This window comes from Doryrhamphus excisus, linkage group LG3, assembly GCF_037039965.1.
Source record: "Doryrhamphus excisus strain RoL-2023G ecotype Guam linkage group LG3, RoL_Dexc_Guam_v1.1, whole genome shotgun sequence".
Classification (NCBI taxonomy): Eukaryota; Metazoa; Chordata; class Actinopteri; order Syngnathiformes; family Syngnathidae; genus Doryrhamphus; species Doryrhamphus excisus.
The window spans coordinates 21102377-21121171 of NC_136359.1; the positions used below are offsets into that span (position 1 = coordinate 21102377).

Below are 18795 nucleotides of genomic sequence, written 5' to 3' on the forward strand. Positions count from 1 at the left end.
AGTATTGTTTGAAAAACAATGATAACCTTAACGTATATTGCCAATCACCCAGACTTAAAATAATAAATACTCACCAGAGCTGTCCATTTCTGCCTCGCCATCAGCCTTTGGGGGCCTCACTTGGCTTCTTGTTCAGTTTTGCCTTCATCAACAAATCAGAAGATGGAAAAATTGTGACGCTATTGTGGGCCGGCTAGTTGGCTTCATGAGGCAAATCTGAAATCTGATTGAGTCAGAAACATCCCTATTGATAATAGTTTTGAAATGAAATGGGCCAGCACTCTTGATTCTGAAGGCCCTGCACAGATCAAACCTGGCCACACATAGAAGCTGAAATATGATATGGATAATAAAACAAACATACACATACACTACTGGAAGCAGTACAACTAAGAGAAACACTACTACATGAAGGTAGAAAACCGTTTAAATAAATTAATACAACTAGTTCCCTCACTCTCCTCTGGACATGACGAACCATGTCAGTCTGGCCTCTCATGTCATGTCATTCCGATGAACTCGTTCCTGATCCTATCCATCCTGGTCACACCCAATGAGAACCTCAGCATCCTCATCTCTGCTACCTCCAGTTCTGTTCCAGTTCCAGTCTCTGGACCAAACAACATTTAGGCTCATTGGCGACTCCAAATTGTCCATATGTATGAATGTGAGTGTGAATGGTTGTTTGTCTATATGTGCCCTGTGATTGGCTGGCCACCAGTCCAGGGTGTACACCACCTCTCGCCCGAAGACAGCTGGGATAGGCTTCAGCATGCCCGCAACCCACGTGAAAATGAATGAATAAAAACTTATTTCTGTCTGCGATTAAATGTGATTAATTCTGAGTTAACTATGGACAAATGTGATTCATCGTGATTAAATATTTCAATCAATTGACTGCCTTAATAAATATATTTCAGTGAATGAAAAGAGCATTTTCACCAGGCTGCTTAAAAATATTGTCAGAATGAAATTCCCGTTCAATTGAATTCCAGTGCCCTGCAAAAATGTTGGAACACTGGTGCCAAATTCTTAAATTTTACTGTAGATGGAAAATTAATAATACAAATAAAGTATTACATTTTATAGTGCTTTCAAAGTACCCAAAGCACTTCATAATGAAGTGAAGCCATTATTCATTCCCTTCTCAGTTACACAGCTGGGATAGGCTCCAGCACCCCCCGTGACCCTCGTGAGGATAAGCGGTAGAAAATGAATGAATGAATGAATGATTTGGTTAGCGTCCGTTTTGGTTAGAGTTGGACATTGTGGAATGAATTAATGAGTCTATAACTAAGGCTCCACTACTGGCCTGTTTACTAATCTATGGTGTACCCCGCCTCTCGCCCCGAGTATAGCTCACCCGCGATTAGTGTTGGGAATAATGGCATTAGAAATAACAGCGTAATCTAATAAAATTACAATTTCAATCATTAATGGCGGTCTAGTGGTTAGCGCGCAGACCTCACAACTTGGAGACCAGGGTTCAATTCCACCCTCGGCCATCTCTGTGTGGAGTTTGCATGTTCTCCCCGTGCATGCATGGGTTTTCTCCAGGTACTCCGGTTTCCTCCCACATTCCAAAAACATGCTAGGTTAATTGACGACTCCAAATTGTCCATAGGTATGAATTATTATTCTTTAATTGTATTTCTACAGTGTGCCACGAGCCACAAATAACAAACAATTTAGAGGCTGCAATAGGCTCTTTGTCAGGGAGGTTGAGTGCATTATGAACATCAACTGACTGCTGTGCCCTGTCCCGCTTTTACTCATGTTTTAACTGTGTATTAATGAATGAATGTTGTATTTTAATGTATCATTTACTGTGTTTACTTGCTTTTATTCAACTCCATTCTTCTATAAAGTGTCTTTGAGTATTTTGAAAAGCGCTATACAAATAAAATGTATTATTCATTCATTCATTCATTCATTTTCTACCGCTTTTCCTCACGAGGGTCGCGGGGGGTGCTGGAGCCTATCCCAGCTGTCTTCGGGCGAGAGGCGGGGTACACCCTGGACTGGTCGCCAGCCAATAATAGGGTACATATAGACAAACAACCATTCACACTCACATTCAAATGTATTATTATTATTATTATTATTATTATTAACTCTGGGAGCAACCGCAACACTTATTGACGAATGACCGAACTATGGTAATTAAAGAGAGAAGCAAAGAGGGTGGTGGCTAGAGCGAATCAATGCGTTACTACAGCCATTGTGAATGGTTGTTTGTCTATATGTGCCCTGTGATTGGCTGGCGACCAGTCCAGGGTGTACCCCGCCTCACGCCCGAAGACAGCTGGGATAGGCTCCAGCACCCCCCGCGACCCTCGTGAGGAAAAGCGGTAGAAAATGAAAGAATGAATGAACATTAACGTTACAGTAACTAGTAATAATGACTTATTATGCAATTGGCCTAACATTGTCATTCCCTAACAAGCGGTATAGAAAATGGACCCTGGTGTCGTTTCCACTGGTCAAGGGTACAAAACAGTAGCTTTTAGTCACCGATTTTAATGCTGTTTTTGTGTCCCACCCATAGGTATCTCGGGATCACACGGCCCCTTACCTACCCGGCCCGACAGAATGGTCAGCTGATGGCAAAGATGATCTTGGGCGTGTGGCTGGTGTCTGCCTCCATCACTTTGCCCCCATTCTGCGGCTGGGCCAAAAATGTCCACACAGCCGGCGTGTGCCTCATCAGCCAAGACTTTGGCTACACCATCTATTCCACAGCCGTAGCCTTCTACATCCCTATGCTGGTCATGCTGGTCATGTACTACAAAATCTTCCGGGCGGCCCGCAAGAGTGGGGCCAAGCACCGCTTCACTGACCTTTCCCGCCGTGAGCGCCTCGAAACAGTGGCTAATGAGGCGCTACGAATGCAGGGCCTAAAGCCTCCTGGTGTGGCGGAGGAGTGCGCCGCATTGTCCCGACTGCTGAACCGTGAACGCAGAAACATCTCCATTTTCAAACGAGAGCAGAAAGCAGCCACGACATTGGGGGTTATCGTGGGGGTCTTTGCTGTGTGCTGGCTGCCGTTTTTCATCCTGTCCACTGCCAGGCCCTTCATCTGTGGGGTCGAGTGCAGCTGCGTGCCCATCTGGCTGGAGCGCACGCTGCTGTGGTTAGGTTACGCCAACTCCCTCATGAACCCCTTCATCTATGCCTTCTTCAACCGAGACCTGCGCTCCACTTATCGCGACCTTCTTCGCTGCCGATATCGCAACATCAACCGCCGTCTGTCAGCGGTGGGTGTGCACGAAGCCCTCAGGGTTTAAGGAAGGTTTTGCCAGCATACACTGACTCACAGAGTGCAACATGGTGGCCTCGCACTTGTTCTCGTGTACCTCGTGGATTGTGGTGTGAACGCAGCGGGCATGTAGATAAGAAACATTCTGACAGAATGGGGGTCACTGTTGGAAGCTCTCTGATCACTTTAGTGTGTGTGTGTGTGTGTGTGTGTGTGTGAGAGAGCAAGAGAGGGACTCAGTTGTGAGCTATTTTTAGAAACAAAATGGTAGAGAACTGAAATATCCAAGTTGACACTGCTTTTGTGCATTTGTTGTTGGGTGATCACACCATATATCATGGACACATCGAGATAAAGACAATGGAAGCCAGACAATTTGTGTATACTACAAAAAAAGAGTGTTTGCCCTCGAGGACAATGCATTTTAGCATCTTATGCTAACCATATCAGGGGAGGCAGGGGAGGTGACACCATCGTTAAAAATTTATTTATTTTTAAAATGTATTGATTCTGTATATGAATGTGATTCTGTATGAGCTGTCCAATCACTTTTTTTTTTTTTTTTTTTTACATTTTCTTAAGTAAAAACCGAACATTTTCTGATACACGGAGTAGGCTATATTAGCTGAGCCTACCCTTTGATTGCAGATGTCTGCAGAAACATTTATTATACACCATGCATTCTTGTGTTTTGACTATATTGTACGTCTTACATCACTATTTTTGTGAAACACACAGCTGAGGTGCACTGCTTCGCCGTGGAAGGAGGAGTATACGTGAGCTGGTGCTTGTCGCTGCCACCTTTTTACAAGGGCGGCCGATCAGCTAAGAGAAAATAAGGAGCACTTTTACATCATAGTAGTACAGCTAAATACACATTTCCAGCAGGTCTCCAAAAGTCATAATGAAGTAAATAAACAAGGCGAGACCGGCGGAATAAGAAGAGAAGATAAGAAAATCCAAATAAATAAATTAAATAAATAACATGGTTTTCATTAAAAAATAAATAAATGGGTTAAGAAGAATTTGAGTCGGAATTTGAACATTTTCTGATATACGGAGTAGGCTATGTTAGCTTAGCCTACCCTTTTATTATACACCATGCATTCTTGTGTTTTGACTGTATTGTACGTCTTACAACACTATTTTTGTGAAACAGACAGCTGAGGTGCACTGCTTCGCCGTGGAAGGAGTATACGTGAGCTGGTGCTTGTCGCTGCCACCTTTTTACAAGGGCGGCCGATCAGCTAAGAGAAAATAAGGAGCACTTTTACATCATAGTAGTACAGCTAAATACACATTTCCAGCAGGTCTCCAAAAGTCATAATGAAGTAAATAAACAAGAAAATCCAAATAAATACATTAAATAAATAATATAGTTTTCATTAAAAAAATAAATAAATGGGGTTAAGAAGAATTTGAGTCAGAATTTGAACCTCACTGCACATTAATGTTGTATTTTGCTGTACACTTACGTATCATTTGGTATCACACACAAATCATAGTTTTAAAGTAGTCCTGTCACCGAAACAAAACAAATGTTCACAATGTGGGGTTAAATAATAACAGGTGACAACTTGGGTTGAACATATTATTCTCGTGAAAACCTCAGTTTTTATTCTTATAAAGAAAACGATATGTTGCCTGAAACAGATATTTTTAGACTCTGAATAGTGAACGGTACCGTAGCTATTACCATAAGTGTTCCATGTTTCACACAGTCATGCACTTGAATGAGTTATTTTCACGACTGTTGTTTATTCACACTGCAGTCGGCTTGCTAACCTTGATGATACAGCAAGAAAACTTTAAAAACACTTTAAAGGACAATGTGTTCCAGAGGCTGCTTCACACTGGTAGTCAACAAGTATCTCTATCGTTCTTTTGAGATGAGAAGTGATCAACCGTTACAACTCTTTTGACGGCTTGTGCAAATGTGTGTCACAGGCTGCCAATCAAACAGTGTGTGCTGATTCTACCTCGACTTTACTTACTGCACATTTCCTCCGAAACATATGTGACTCTTATCTTTTTGTAATCAGCAGCTCTTTTTCAAGCTTTGTCAAGTGTATATACAACTGCTCTGTGATTGGCCTGTTTAAATACTCAGTGGAATTACATCTATTACTTTTGTAAATAAAGACACACATGCTCATAATGGTAAATCCTCACATTTTTTTTTCTCATATTCAAACTGCAGAAAATCCATCAAGGCTGCATCCTCTTTTGATATGAATTAACCTTATATGGGCTTGTATTTATCTTAAACCAGATTTGTTTATATAGTGGAACCTAATTTCAACACCCCCTAGGGCCAGGGGTCTCAAACTCAATTTACTTGGGGGCCACTGGAGCTCGGGTCTGGGTCAGACTGGGCCGCATCAGGTTTTCCAAAAAAAAAAACAAAACCCAAAAAACGCATTAATTAAAAACAAAAAAATTTCAAAAACTTCACTTTGTTCCAATTTTCTACAAGAAAAGCTCTGATAAAAAATTCCACTACTTTTTATTTTTCTACACAAAATAAGATGAAAAATAAATCAACAAATCAAGAGTAAAGAAAATCAATCAATCAGTAATAAATAAATAAATATAATAATAATAATAAAACGGCAAATAATAAAAACTTAAGAAACCACATATAGTTGGTGGGTAGACAAATTATTTTTTTCAGATTAAAATGAACATAGCATTATTAGAGCCCTGTAGACATGACAAAACACGACTATAGTCACATTTATACTCTTTTTATTTACAACATATTGCGCAACTGCAGGGTCTTGAGACACATGCTAGCTCGCAAACTAGAGAGCTAGCGACCTAAACGGTAGCCTTCAAGTTATTTCCTTTAAACTTAAATAGCCAAAAATTCACCACTTCCACACGGATAGGGAGGATAACTATTAACAGTTATTTAACCTTTAACATGAACATTAATCAAACGTAGTAATTTTTTCTGGGTACATGATACCATACAGCATCCATATCAAACTTGCACGGGCCGCACTGACATTAAACTTTCATATCAAGGCGGGGGGCTCAAACTAGTGTCCTGCGGGCCACATTTGGCCCGCGGGCCGGGTGTTTGAGACCCCTGTAGCTGAAATCAAAACTGAAACTAACCATTGCTTGCTCATTTATGCCAGAGCCGTAATTAGAAAATGATTTAGAATTTGTCTTTGTATTTTTATTTTCATTCGTCCGTGTTCATAAGCTATGTTGTGTGTATTGTGAATGGTTCTGAGCTGTGATTCAGTGGTTAGGTAATAAAGGACAGTGGAGCCTGTTAGTTAGAGGCAGGTCAAGAGAGAAGGGTTGCCGAGCCACGTCTTGCTGTATGGTGCACAGCGCTTTTTTTAGACCCCAATAAAAGGCCCGATTTGTCATCCTGACACAATGTCACAGCGCTAACAATAAAATATTTTATACTCTTCTCTCTTTATACTCTACTCCATACTAGAGTAGGGGTGCCCATTACGTGAATCGGGAGCTACCGGTGGATAACAAAGGTAGTTTGGGTCCCCTGAACTTCACTTCAGCTGACATTAAACTCCCCTCCTGATTCGCTCTTGGATACTTGGATACTTGGACATGATCAAGGGAAGCCGGGAGATGGAACCCGCAACCTCCAGGTTGGGAGATAACAACTCATCCCATCTGATCCATGCCGCCAATGTGTTTTCAACATTTCCTCCTATGATTTCATGAATAATTACAAAATGTGCCTATTGCAGAAACATTTTTAATATGTTCAGATGTATTGTCATTTTCATTTTCTCATCTAATGGTTGATGAATGCGAGCATTTGCAGTTCGCTAACTGGACATAATACATGAACTGTATATCTAATGAACGCTACGTAGCTATTATGTCTAATTATCGTTATTGCCATATTGAATTCAATTGTGAATTATACTATGTGAATGATAATTTGATTACCTGTAAAATGTCAAACTGTGAATGTGACATTTTAATCATTTAATCGGTTTACCGGTTAGATCTAATACACGTTATATGTTTTATAGTAAGAGATAGAATAGTTTGTGTAAAGTGTTAGTACTCCTGTATTAGAGCCCATGTTCCCAAAGTGGCAACTTTGGGAACTTGCAAGAGTGCTGGTGGAAAACAAGCAATATGCCTGGAATAGCGTGATGCTGTGTTTAATTTAACTGTCAGGAACAGATGACGTGTCCCACGATGTGGCGTACGTGGTGCATGACGCTGGCCTCTAATGAGCAGGCCAGTCGGGCCCCACTCGGCTTCTCTCACCTCTTTGCCACTTGCGCCGGTGGGAGGGACAGAGGCGTGGGTGCGCGGCGTTGCACTTGACTGCGCTGCTCACAAAACTTGCAGAGTGCGCTGGCTTCACCCCGTTGGTGTGGTGCTGCGCCGTGCTTATGCCTGGTTTACGAAGGTAGAGCCCATTACCAGGCTTGCTGCCCCTGTGACATGGCTCTACCAGCGTTGTTATGGTATTGTTGTCTTGACTACAAAGATTTTGTAATAATCTACAATCTAATAACGTCTTTTATGTTGAGAAAAGTGGTCGACCATATATGTCAACATCTACTTAAACAATCCCTTTTAAAATAATAATAATGATAATAATAAATTAGTGGACCGTAATTGAGGACTTCGATTTCACCGTGTTAGCATTGTGTTTATTTTGTGTAAGTAAGCGGTTGTCATGTAGCATTGTAGAGCGTGCATAAGGGACATCTTATCTGTATGAATGCAAATTAGCTCACCGATGTCTGAAACACTGGTAGTCCCGCAAAAGGTGTAATGACCACATTTCCACTACCAATGTTGTGCCAAGATTGTCTGCAACCTCACGTCCAGCTTCTGAACTCTACAAAGTGTGTACGACAATGAGTGCCCCTCCTCGGGCAGGCGTGGTGAATGCAGCGCCCTTACGTCTCAGTTCTCCTGAGCTCCTGAGGCCAGTCCTGCGTTCATTTGGTTAAGATTATACTCAGCTTCTCTCGCCTCTTTGCCACTTGCGCCGGTGGGAGGGACAAGGGCATGGGTGCGCGGCGTAGCATTGTAGAGCGTGCATAAGGGACGTTTTACCTGTATGTATGCAAATTAGCTCACCGATGTCTGGAACACTGGTAGTCCCACAAAAGGTGTAATGACCACATTTCCACTACCAATGTTGTGCCAAGATTGTCTGCAACCTCACGTCCAGCTTCTGAACTCTACAAAGTGTGTACGACAATGAGTGCTCCTCCTCGGGCAGGCTCAGTTCTCCTGAGCTCCTGAGGCCAGTCCTGCGTTCATTTGGTTAAGCTCAGTATTTTCTTAAAAAGTTTGTCATCATTCTGACAAAAACACACTTGAAGCCTTATTTAAAGCCTTTACAGACTGTTTACCCAAAGAAACACTCATATTCTTTTGTTTGTTTGCAGCTGAATATTTGATTCATAGTCTGGGGGACAGCTATCTGCTGGTTTCTTGATGAAACTGCACTGTAGTGCACAGACATTAAGAGGAAGAAGGAGGACGTATGATCTTTGTTGCGCTTTCAACTGTGCAGGAGTGCATTTCAAAACCTCTGACAAGAGGAGAAAACTTACTTGACCTCAATACATGCCGTCAGTGCAGCAGGAAGGTGTAATCCTACTTGACTCGTACATGCTCAGAGAAAAGATAATGAAAGGAATCACATGGAGGAACCAGTGAAGCAAAAGAGCACTGCAGATTTATTTTGAGAGAAATTCAATTGTCTCCATCCTGATGTAATGACACCATTTTTTGTTGATTTACTAACAAATGTGGGTAGCATCAAAACAGTACAATATATCGTCAACAAACATTTGGAGCCAGAGAGGCAGGGTTTAAATCTCAATATTGTGCAAGTACAAAATCTCCTAAAACCAAGCGCTTTTTGCGGGCCCCCCAGTTCTCTGTGTGGTGTGAAACACAACATATGCAGCAACATTAAATGTCCTTTCACTTATAATATGTGTACAATGCTGAGATTTTTCAGGTCGCATCCGGCCATGGGATCCTCCAGGAGGAGCCGGGAGAAGAAAATCTGGAATTCCATGCTTAGAATGCTGCCCCTACCTTGGTTGTGGAGGGATGGATGGATGGGCTCGAACAAACACCTTGTCTGGCCTGCTGGGCTCTATTGCTAGCCTGACGATCGGGGTTAAAAACGACACAGTGACTCCAAATCGATCATCTTACATCATCGTTCAATACTGGTGAGTACCTATATATTTAATACTTTAAATGTTTTTGTAAGTGTGTTAGGCTTAAATTTAGAATATGTTACGAGTGAACAATGGCAATTGAAGAGAGAAACGGAGGGTTCGATAGCTGAGCTGGTAAATAATTGATTCACCTGTAATTACTTACACAATCAGCGCCCAAGTATTTGATGAAATAAGATTAAATGGGACCTATTATGCTAATTATCAGCCCTTTTTATTGAGTTATGTACTCCCATAGAGGAGCTACACACAATAACACACACAGAAAACTTTCTAGATCTTTCAGAATCTGCACCTATTCAGCTGTATTACCTTGTTTTTCCAAAACTGTTTTAATTTGTTCCCCGCCTCCGGGCACGCCCACTCCACTTGGTCACTCTTCCAAGCTACTTCTTGTGACTACTTCTGGAACCCCACTTTCTAATTTTGTCCCTATAGGAGTTGATAATAAATGAATACATAAAAAGTAGTTAGGAGCTACTGGTAGCTCAAGATCGACGTAGGTAACGTAGGCACTGCTGGTGCGGTGGAGCTCAGGAGAACTGGGACGTAAGGGCGCTGCATTCACCACGACTGCCCGAGGAGGAGCACTCATTGTCGTACACACTTTGTGGAGTTCAAAAGCTGGACGTGAGGTTGCAGACAATCTTGGCACAACATTGGTAGTGGAAATGTGGTCATTACACCTTTTGTGGGACTACCAGTGTTCCAGACATCGGTGAGCTAATTTGCATTCATACAGATAAGACGTCCCTTATGCACGCTCTACAGTGCTACATGACAATCGCTTACTTACACAAAATAAACACAATGCTAACACGGTGAAATATTCCACAAGAGTTCAGTAGAGCGGGGAGGAGGGCGGGCATACCCCGGCACGCCCATATAAGGAAGTCCAACTACCTGTGACCTCACAATGAGCCAGTGTTAGAAAAAACTCGTCATCTCAAACCGCTTTCAGGGCTCTCTTCCAAATGCACAAACCTCATCATCTGAAACTTTGGTATCGTTTAACATGAGAATACAACATTCTAACTACATTTATAGGTCAGAAAAGTGGAAAAAGCATAATAGGTCCTCTTTAAGATGTGCTTTTCGTATGTATCGATAATTATTGTAACTCCTTCAAATTTGACACAAGAATGTATTTCATCTTACCATAGGCATTTCTGTCAAAATGGTTAGCATAGTCAACATAATCATAATCCTTCCTTTTCTTTCATATTTAAGCGAGGATTAGTGGCCTGATGTATGGATATTTAGGGCAGAGTGGCTTGCAAATACTTGAAAATCCCGGAAGCGTAAATTCGGGACTTGAACACAATTTCCAGTCCCAAGCAACCATGTCAACAGGCATTACACTTACACAGCACCACTGAATCTAAGAAGGGGACTGTCTTGCGGTAAATATGGTTTGCATCATGAGCCACCTCTTAGTGTGTGTCACAATGCTGGGTGGGAGATAAAGAGGGGGAAATGTGCATCTAATGTTGTATATCCATCAAAGCAAAGCAGGAGAGAAAAGGAATCTTTTCCATGCCATATTCTGCCCACAGGCTTTACTGACAAAGCTGATAAGCTGTGGATACTGACAATGTAATGCACAAGCTGGCTTTGCTCTCTGTTATGTGACGCTGTAATTAAGTGACGTCACTTTCATTAATTGTTGTTTGTTATATACTATAAACACATCATGTTATTTATACCATTAGCATGCTAAAATATGACCACTCATTCATTCATTCATTTTCTACTGGGGGTGCTGGAGCCTATCCCAGCTGTCTTTACAGTACACCCTGGACTGGTCGCCAGCCAATCACAGGGCACATATAGACAAACAACCATTCACACTCACATTCATACCTATGGACAATTTGGAGTCGCCAATTAACCTAGCGTGTTTTTGGAATGTGGGAGGAAACCGGAGTACCCGGAGAAAACCCACGCATGCACGGGGACAACATGCAAACTCCACACAGAGATGGCAGAGGGTGGAATTGAACCCTGGTGTCCAACTGACCGCCGTGCCGCCCTTCATCTTATAGTATATATTTATTCATCTGTTCTTTACTTGAAACTGAAACTGGGAAAATGCAACAAAATAGAGAGCATGCAAGCGTATTCAAGAGTCAAATTGCATGTTGAGTACTATAAATATGTACATGTTGGCAGGTATACACTCACATTGAAAGCATTTTGCGCAACCCTTCACAGTTCACTGTCTCCCCCAGGGGGACCTGCCCAACTATTTGAGAAGCACTCAGTTGAAGAAGAACACTGTGCGCAGAGATGGGCGAGGGTGGAATTGAACCCTGGTCTCCTAGTTGTGATATATATAATATATAATATATGTCCTTTCATGGCAAAGTCATGGCAATGGCCCAGAATCTGCAGGTCTTTGCTGATGTTGTTTGGCACTGCCCAGTCCCTTATGGTGCTGTTTTTGCTGCATCAATGCCACCCACTGATCCTTGATGACATGCCCCAAAAATGATATCTCTCGCCTTAGTGTGGAGACGAAGCGCAGCTTGTTGGATGGCATTTAAGACCTCCTGTAGGTTGTCAAAAATATTCTAGAAGCTTGCTGCTTGCTGACCAGGAGGTTGTCAAGGTAGATGATGCAGTGTTGGTGGCGGAAAGGACTCTCTTTATCAAGCGTTCAAAGGTGGCAAGAAAATTCGAAATGGCATTACTTCGAACTACCACAGCTCTACACAGGGAAAATACGAGTTTTGTGTGCACCTCCGGAAATAGCTCCGCTTGTCAATATCCCTGTTATAGGGAATGTAGTCAAGGTTGTGGTTGATAGGAACTCCTGCTTCCAGGAACTCTTGCACTTGCTGTGGTGGCTCGCTTTGCAAAGGTCAAGCGACAAGGACGGAGGTGGATAGGTGGTCAATTTTCTGTTGGAACAGACTTGTGTGCCAGTAATCTCAGGCTTTTACAGTAAAAAAGCTCTTGTAACTGGTTTCGAAACCCTTGTCGCCCCGCCAGTGCAGCTCATCGATGGCTTGTTTAGTCTCGGTGGATGATGCCTGCGGGATCTTTGTCAGGATGGTCACTGTGGCACAGGCTTGCTTTCTTGGTCGTAAGATGACTGTGGGTCTTGGATTGTGTTCTTGTCATTGCAGTGCAAACACCCCTGAGTTCCATTTTGACAGCAGATCATACCCGATGATGCAGCAGTCTTGGATTTCAGGCAGCCAGAGCTTGTGGTCCTTCTGCCACAATCACAGAAACCTTTAACGTTTCTCAACAGCAATGCTTGGTTTGATGTTTGTTCCTGTGCTTGACCACAGGGGGAATCGGTTATTTGAAACTTTTGTCTGCTGAAGCATTCATTTGTGCTACAATTGGGTCTTTTGTCAAATGTATCGTCTTTGACCCCACACATTAAGAGCTTAGTATCTTCATCTTTGTGGACCATTAACTTATTTAAGGTTGCGTTTGGAATACCTGTATTGTCCTGGGAAAAATGGAAGGGGTCTTCTAAAGCGTTTTCTTGTTTTTCCATTCATTGTTTGACTTTTTGGGCCCTTTCTTTTTCTCCCACTTTGGTTCAGTGCACATTGCTCTCAATCTCAAGTGTTGTCAGTGCATACATTTGTAATGATGTTAGCCATGTTGAAATATATTTGTATAGCTTCCTGAACAGTTTGGATGGCGGCCTTCACATCCAGGGATGTTAAATTGGTCCTACTTTGAATCACGTGGTTTGTGTTCCGTTTCAGATACATAACAGTTTCAAGCGGTTTTCCGGAGAATGTGATTTTATTTGGTTTTTTTTGGGAGAACAAAGATTTCCTTTTAGATGTGTGGTGTACCCTTTCTTCGCACTTATCGGACCCAAGGTTTAAAGAAAAAGTATCTAATGTTTTCATCTCCTGAATGGTTTTTGTCAAGATATCAGACACTTTAAGAATGTTATGTTCTTAAACTGCTATTTGGTATATTGTCAGCATATGTAGACATGGTTGTGTTCTTCAAGAACAACCTCTTGACATGATTCCTCTTCTGTAAGAATCATCTCGACCAAAGGAGCTTGGATAGGCTCCAACATACCCATGCCACCCACGTGAGGACAAGCGGCATAATGAATGAATGGGCATGAAACTCTACCATTTCATTGTCTCCCCTACGCAGCACAACAAAGCAGCACAGTCAGCGCTCACTTCCGGCAGATAGAAAGCAACGCAGCTGTGTGTTACCACAGGCACAAGCTCTGCAATTTTTAGGAAATGAATGTGAATGTGAGTGTGAATGGTTGTTTGTCTATATATGTGCCCTGTGATTGGCTGGCCACCAGTCCAGGGTGTACCCCGCCTCTCGCCCGAAGACAGCTGTTATAGGCTCCAGCACCCCCCGCGACCCTCGTGAGGATAAGCGCTAGAAAATGAAGGAATGAAAATTTGGAAAATACCTGTTATGGAGGCATGTTGGAAGTGGGAAATACAGGAAACAAAAAAAGTGTGCTGAATAAGCCACCGCACAAGAAGCTAAATATGTCAACAGAAGCAAATAAGCAGTACAATTTGATTATCATGGTGTGAAATATGCAAATAGAAAAGTTACTTTTAAACTGCTGTGATTTTTAAGATGTAATCAATCAAACCTTAGAAAGAAGAATCTTTCTCGCAGCTTTGAGGGAATTAAGACAAACTCATCTGATTCCCATTCTCCTCGAGGCTTAATAACTTGAGACAGTTCTAATCCTAGAAGCCACTGTATTCCTTCAACAAAACCAGGCTAACATTCTGCAGTGTAGACCAGTGATGCTCGTGGAGCCATTTTCATTGGGTTGAATGTTTATAAATAAACAAACAAACAAATAAATGAATGAATGAATGAATGAATAAATAAATAAATAATGGGCTGCACAGTGCTCGAGTGGTTAGCGCGCAGACCTCACAGTTAGTAGACCAGGGTTCAATTCCGGTTTCCAGTACTCCGGTTTCCTCCCACATTCCAAAAACATGCTAGGTTAATTGGCGACTCCAAATTGTCCATAGGTATGAATGTGAGTGTGAATGGTTGTTTGTCTATATGTGCACTGTGATTGGCTGGCCACCAGTCCAGGGTGTACCCCGCCTCTTGTCCAAAGACAGCTGGGATAGGCTCCAGCACCCCCGCAACCCTCATGAGGATAAGCGGTAGAAAATGAATGAATGAATGAATAAATAATAAGCAGCTTTCCTTGAATGCCCCCTACATTCTTGTCTTTGCTTGCTACGCCACCAAGGATTATGTGCCATGTTTGACTTTGTCAAACGTGAGCGGGATGGGGAAGTCATTGAATGGGGACTTAACACGCCCGTACTGTCACTGCTTTTCTGCTGCTCCACTTTACGTCTTTACAACATGTGATCATCAGGAGGGAGGCTTGAGTCAACACCTGATCAGCTGCCACCGAGACTCAAGCTTTACGGAGTAAAACAATTACTATAGTGCCTCTCTGGGATCCAATATCATCAAAAAACCTCTGAAATGAGCAGGATAGGCCCTCTTTACAGACTTGATTCAGTGTGTTATCACAGATTGTGTTCTGCTTTGAAATGTATTCTGGTATATGTGTCCTTCCATCATTTAATGTACAATATTGTCAGTCAGACTGTTTCTATTCTCGGCAGACATAAAAAAAAAAAAGTTGATGCACACTTTTATCTCCAGGCTGGATTGTTATAACACTCTTCTGTCTTTTTCTGTAAGCTGTTGGTCAGTTCCAGCCCACACAGACTGAAGCAGCACATGTTATATGCCCACAATTCTCTTGTTTCAAAGCCTTTGTATTATTTGCTTACATTGTTAGCGTTTACATCTAAATAAAATAGTGTATGTGAGTGTATGTTTATGTCACATTGAAAATAAGAGTCTATATGGAAAATGAAACCCATGTTCCGTTTTATATACTATCTGTAGTTGTTTTGTGGCTTCGTTGTATCATCTGTAAATTAATGAATCATGCTTTTACATCATTTTTTCAATATGTCTAAATTAACTAAAATACAATAACATAAGGCATTCAAAGACACTGATGGTATGTAGTATTCTATACTGGTCACTAGGTGTCAGTAATGTTACTGTAATGTTTCAGTGGACACTCAGATTTGATAGCCGGAACAACAGGTTTTATTGCAGGTTTGAATTATCTCACAACAGACACAATAACCCCAAATACAAATCCCTACTATATTGTGTAATATGAGTGTATAGGTAACTATCTGGGTGTTAGTTAATAAAACTATAACATAAAACTTATTGAGAAGGTCATCAACGGGTTTTCTATGCTCAACTACAAAATATATTTTTTATAAATAAGTTCTGGTCTTGAACTAATTAACCGCAATAAATTTACTGTATATTATTACTGTATTACTGTATGCCTGTATCAAATACATCCATCTTTTGTTTAGTGCTTGTCCTCATTCGGTTTACCTGTGAGGTGGCGTTTATTCCAGCGGACTTTGGACAGAGATTTATTGCAGTGTAGAAAATGGATAGATGGAAATCTTATTGAGCTCTCAATCAGCAGTTGATCATCAAAGATGCTGGGGTACTCACAATCTTCTGGGATGGTGGGTTTTGTTGAGATATACAAAACAAAGCCTGGGGTTAAAAACAATGTTACCTTCTCTACAACAAACTAGCAGAAGAAGTTATAGCAACACTGATTGTCCACTATGTTTTAATCAATAAACTCATTGCTGATAAATGTATGCCCTTATCTGGATCTTTGAAGGTGACATGGGGCGGGGGGTGTAGTGGTAGTAGTACTGTCATAGTTATAAGGTAATGGTAAGTTATAAGGTAATGCTAATGATTTTATTTAATTTAAACATGCATCAGATTACAATTGAATGCATCACATAATCAGTTCACAGTTCCACATGTCCAAAAGGAGTAGGAAGAAGCAAAGCTTATTAAATCCTACCCCTCCAAAACTGTTACATTTGTTCACTTCCTGCTTTCCATAATACAGTTTAAGGTTTTTTTTTTTTTAAATGTTTAAATTTTGCAGTCCTAGTATATAAGTGTTTCAAATGTAGTTCTTCCCTGAGATCATATTTTTCCTCTCTTGTAGAGAAGTATTGGATGACATTTTTAGCTAATTGGTTATTTTTAGCCTTATGTATTACTTTAGCTGTTTGAAGATTAACTATATCAGCAAGTTTAAGTATTTTGTGATTTTAGAAATAAGGAATGTTCACTGTAGGCGGCATTATGAATTATCCTTACTGACTATCAAGTATTTTCAAGTACTGTTCATTCATTCATTCATTCATTCATTTTCTACCGCTTTTTCCTCACGAGGGTCGCGGGGGTGCTGGAGCCTATCCCAGCTGTCTTTGGGCGAGAGGCGGAATACACCCTGGACTGGTGGCCAGCCAATCACAGGGCACATATAGACAAACAACCATTCACACTCACATTCATACCTATGGACAATTTGGAGTCACCAATTAACTTAGCATGTTTTTGGAATGTGGGAGGAAACCAGAGTACCCGGAGAAAACCCACGCGTGCACGGGGAGAACATGCGAACTCCACACAGAGATGGCCGAGGGTGGGAATTGAACCCTGATCTCCTAGCTGGTCTGCGCGCTAACCACTAGACCGCCGTGCCGCCCTCAAGTACTGTTAAACATGCAAAAATTAGGGGATTTCTAATTGTGTGTAATTTTAAAAATAAAATTGTGGCCCATATTTCAAAAATTGACCTCCCTTGACATAACATTTGATGTAGTTATCGTTGTGGTTGCGTATCAAAGAGATTTCTTATCAAATTTTCACCCATATGATTAATTATAAGTTAAGTTATGGACAAACGTGATTGATCCCGATTAAATATTTTCATCGATTGCCTGCCCCATTGAGAACACATACAGAACAGCAACACAGCAAAGGCGAAAGCATGAGTACAAAGAGGCACAACAGAAGTGACCCACAAAAAAACAAAAGGCTTCAAAAGAAAACAAATGCAGTGACTATTATCGACAAAGGAGAAAAGGAGAAAATAAGTTAATGTTTTTGCTAGATAACTCTGAAATAATATTGTTCCTGATTCATTTACTAGTTGGAATGGATTGAGGACAATTTTCACACCACAACTGAACCACGGCCAAGACCACCTTTCCCAGTGGACCCGAACCTGGTGCCTGATACACACTGTACACTTGCGGTTGCACTTAAGAAATGAACCAGACTTTTGGGGTCAAATATACTTGAGTAAAACGTGTGAAAACGTCCTATATTCCCTGATGGTGTGAATGTGAGTGTGAATCGTGTGTGTGTAACACTCACGCCCTACATGCCAGATTCTGGCTTCCTTGTGAACCTAATGATGAGCCATTTGGAAAATGGATGCTTACGTTCACTGACCCTACCAAAGCATTGCAATCAAATGAAATGGGTTATTGTACTTGAGTATTGATATCGTCCATGTATTCATTTATACCTCTGGATCTCTTGAGGCTCAACTTTTATTAAGGCCTTTTATTTTTATTTTTATTTTTATTTTTATTTTTATTTTTATTTTTATTTTTATTTTTATTTTTATTTTTATTTTTATTTTTATTTTTATTTTTATTTTTATTTTTATTTTTATTTTTATTTTTATTTTTATTTTTATTTTTATGGCGGCACGGCGGTCGTGTGGTTAGCGCGCAGACCTCACAGCTAGGAGACCAGGGTTCAATTCCACCCTCGGCCATTTCTGTGTGGAGTTTGCATGTTCTCCCCGTGCATGCGTGGGTTTTCTCCGGGTACTCCGGTTTCCTCCCACATTCCAAAAACATGCTAGGTTAATTGGCCACTCCAAATTGTCCATAGGTATGAATGTGAGTGTGAATGGTTGTTTGTCTATATGTGCCCTGTGATTGGCTGGCGATCAGTCCAGGGTGTACCCCGCCTCTCGCCCAAAGACAGCTGGGATAGGCTCCAGCACCCCCGAGACCCTCGTGAGGAAAAAGTGGTAGAAATTTTATTTTTATTTTTATTTTTATTTTTATTTTTATTTTTATTTTTATTTTTATTTTTATTTTTATTTTTATTTTTATTTTTATTTTTATTTTTATTTTTATTTTTATTTTTATTTTTATTTTTATTTTTATTTTTATTTTTATTTTTATTTTCATTTTTATTTTTATTTTTTGTTGTGATGTGTTGTTTTATTGCTTCACTGTAGGTTTTATGCTTTCTTTTTAGCACTTTGAGATTTCTGTAATATAAAGTGCAACATAAATAAAATGTATTAGTATTATTATTATTATACACGGACACACGGACAGTGTCAGAAATGTTATCAGTACGTCAGGGTTG

At 40.9% G+C, this 18795-nt stretch overlaps 1 protein-coding gene across 1 annotated transcript in view; it reads left to right on the forward strand.

The window, feature by feature from the left end:
- The window catches only part of htr7c (5-hydroxytryptamine (serotonin) receptor 7c), a 36124-nt gene extending 29900 nt beyond the window's left edge, over positions 1-6224 (forward strand). Inside the window, exon 2 of the mRNA XM_058071399.2 lies at positions 2549-6224. Coding sequence (XP_057927382.1) covers positions 2549-3287 — 739 coding nt within the window. The 3' untranslated portion in view covers positions 3288-6224. The remainder of the gene's footprint in view (positions 1-2548) is intronic.
- Positions 6225-18795: the final 12571 nt, after the last annotated feature.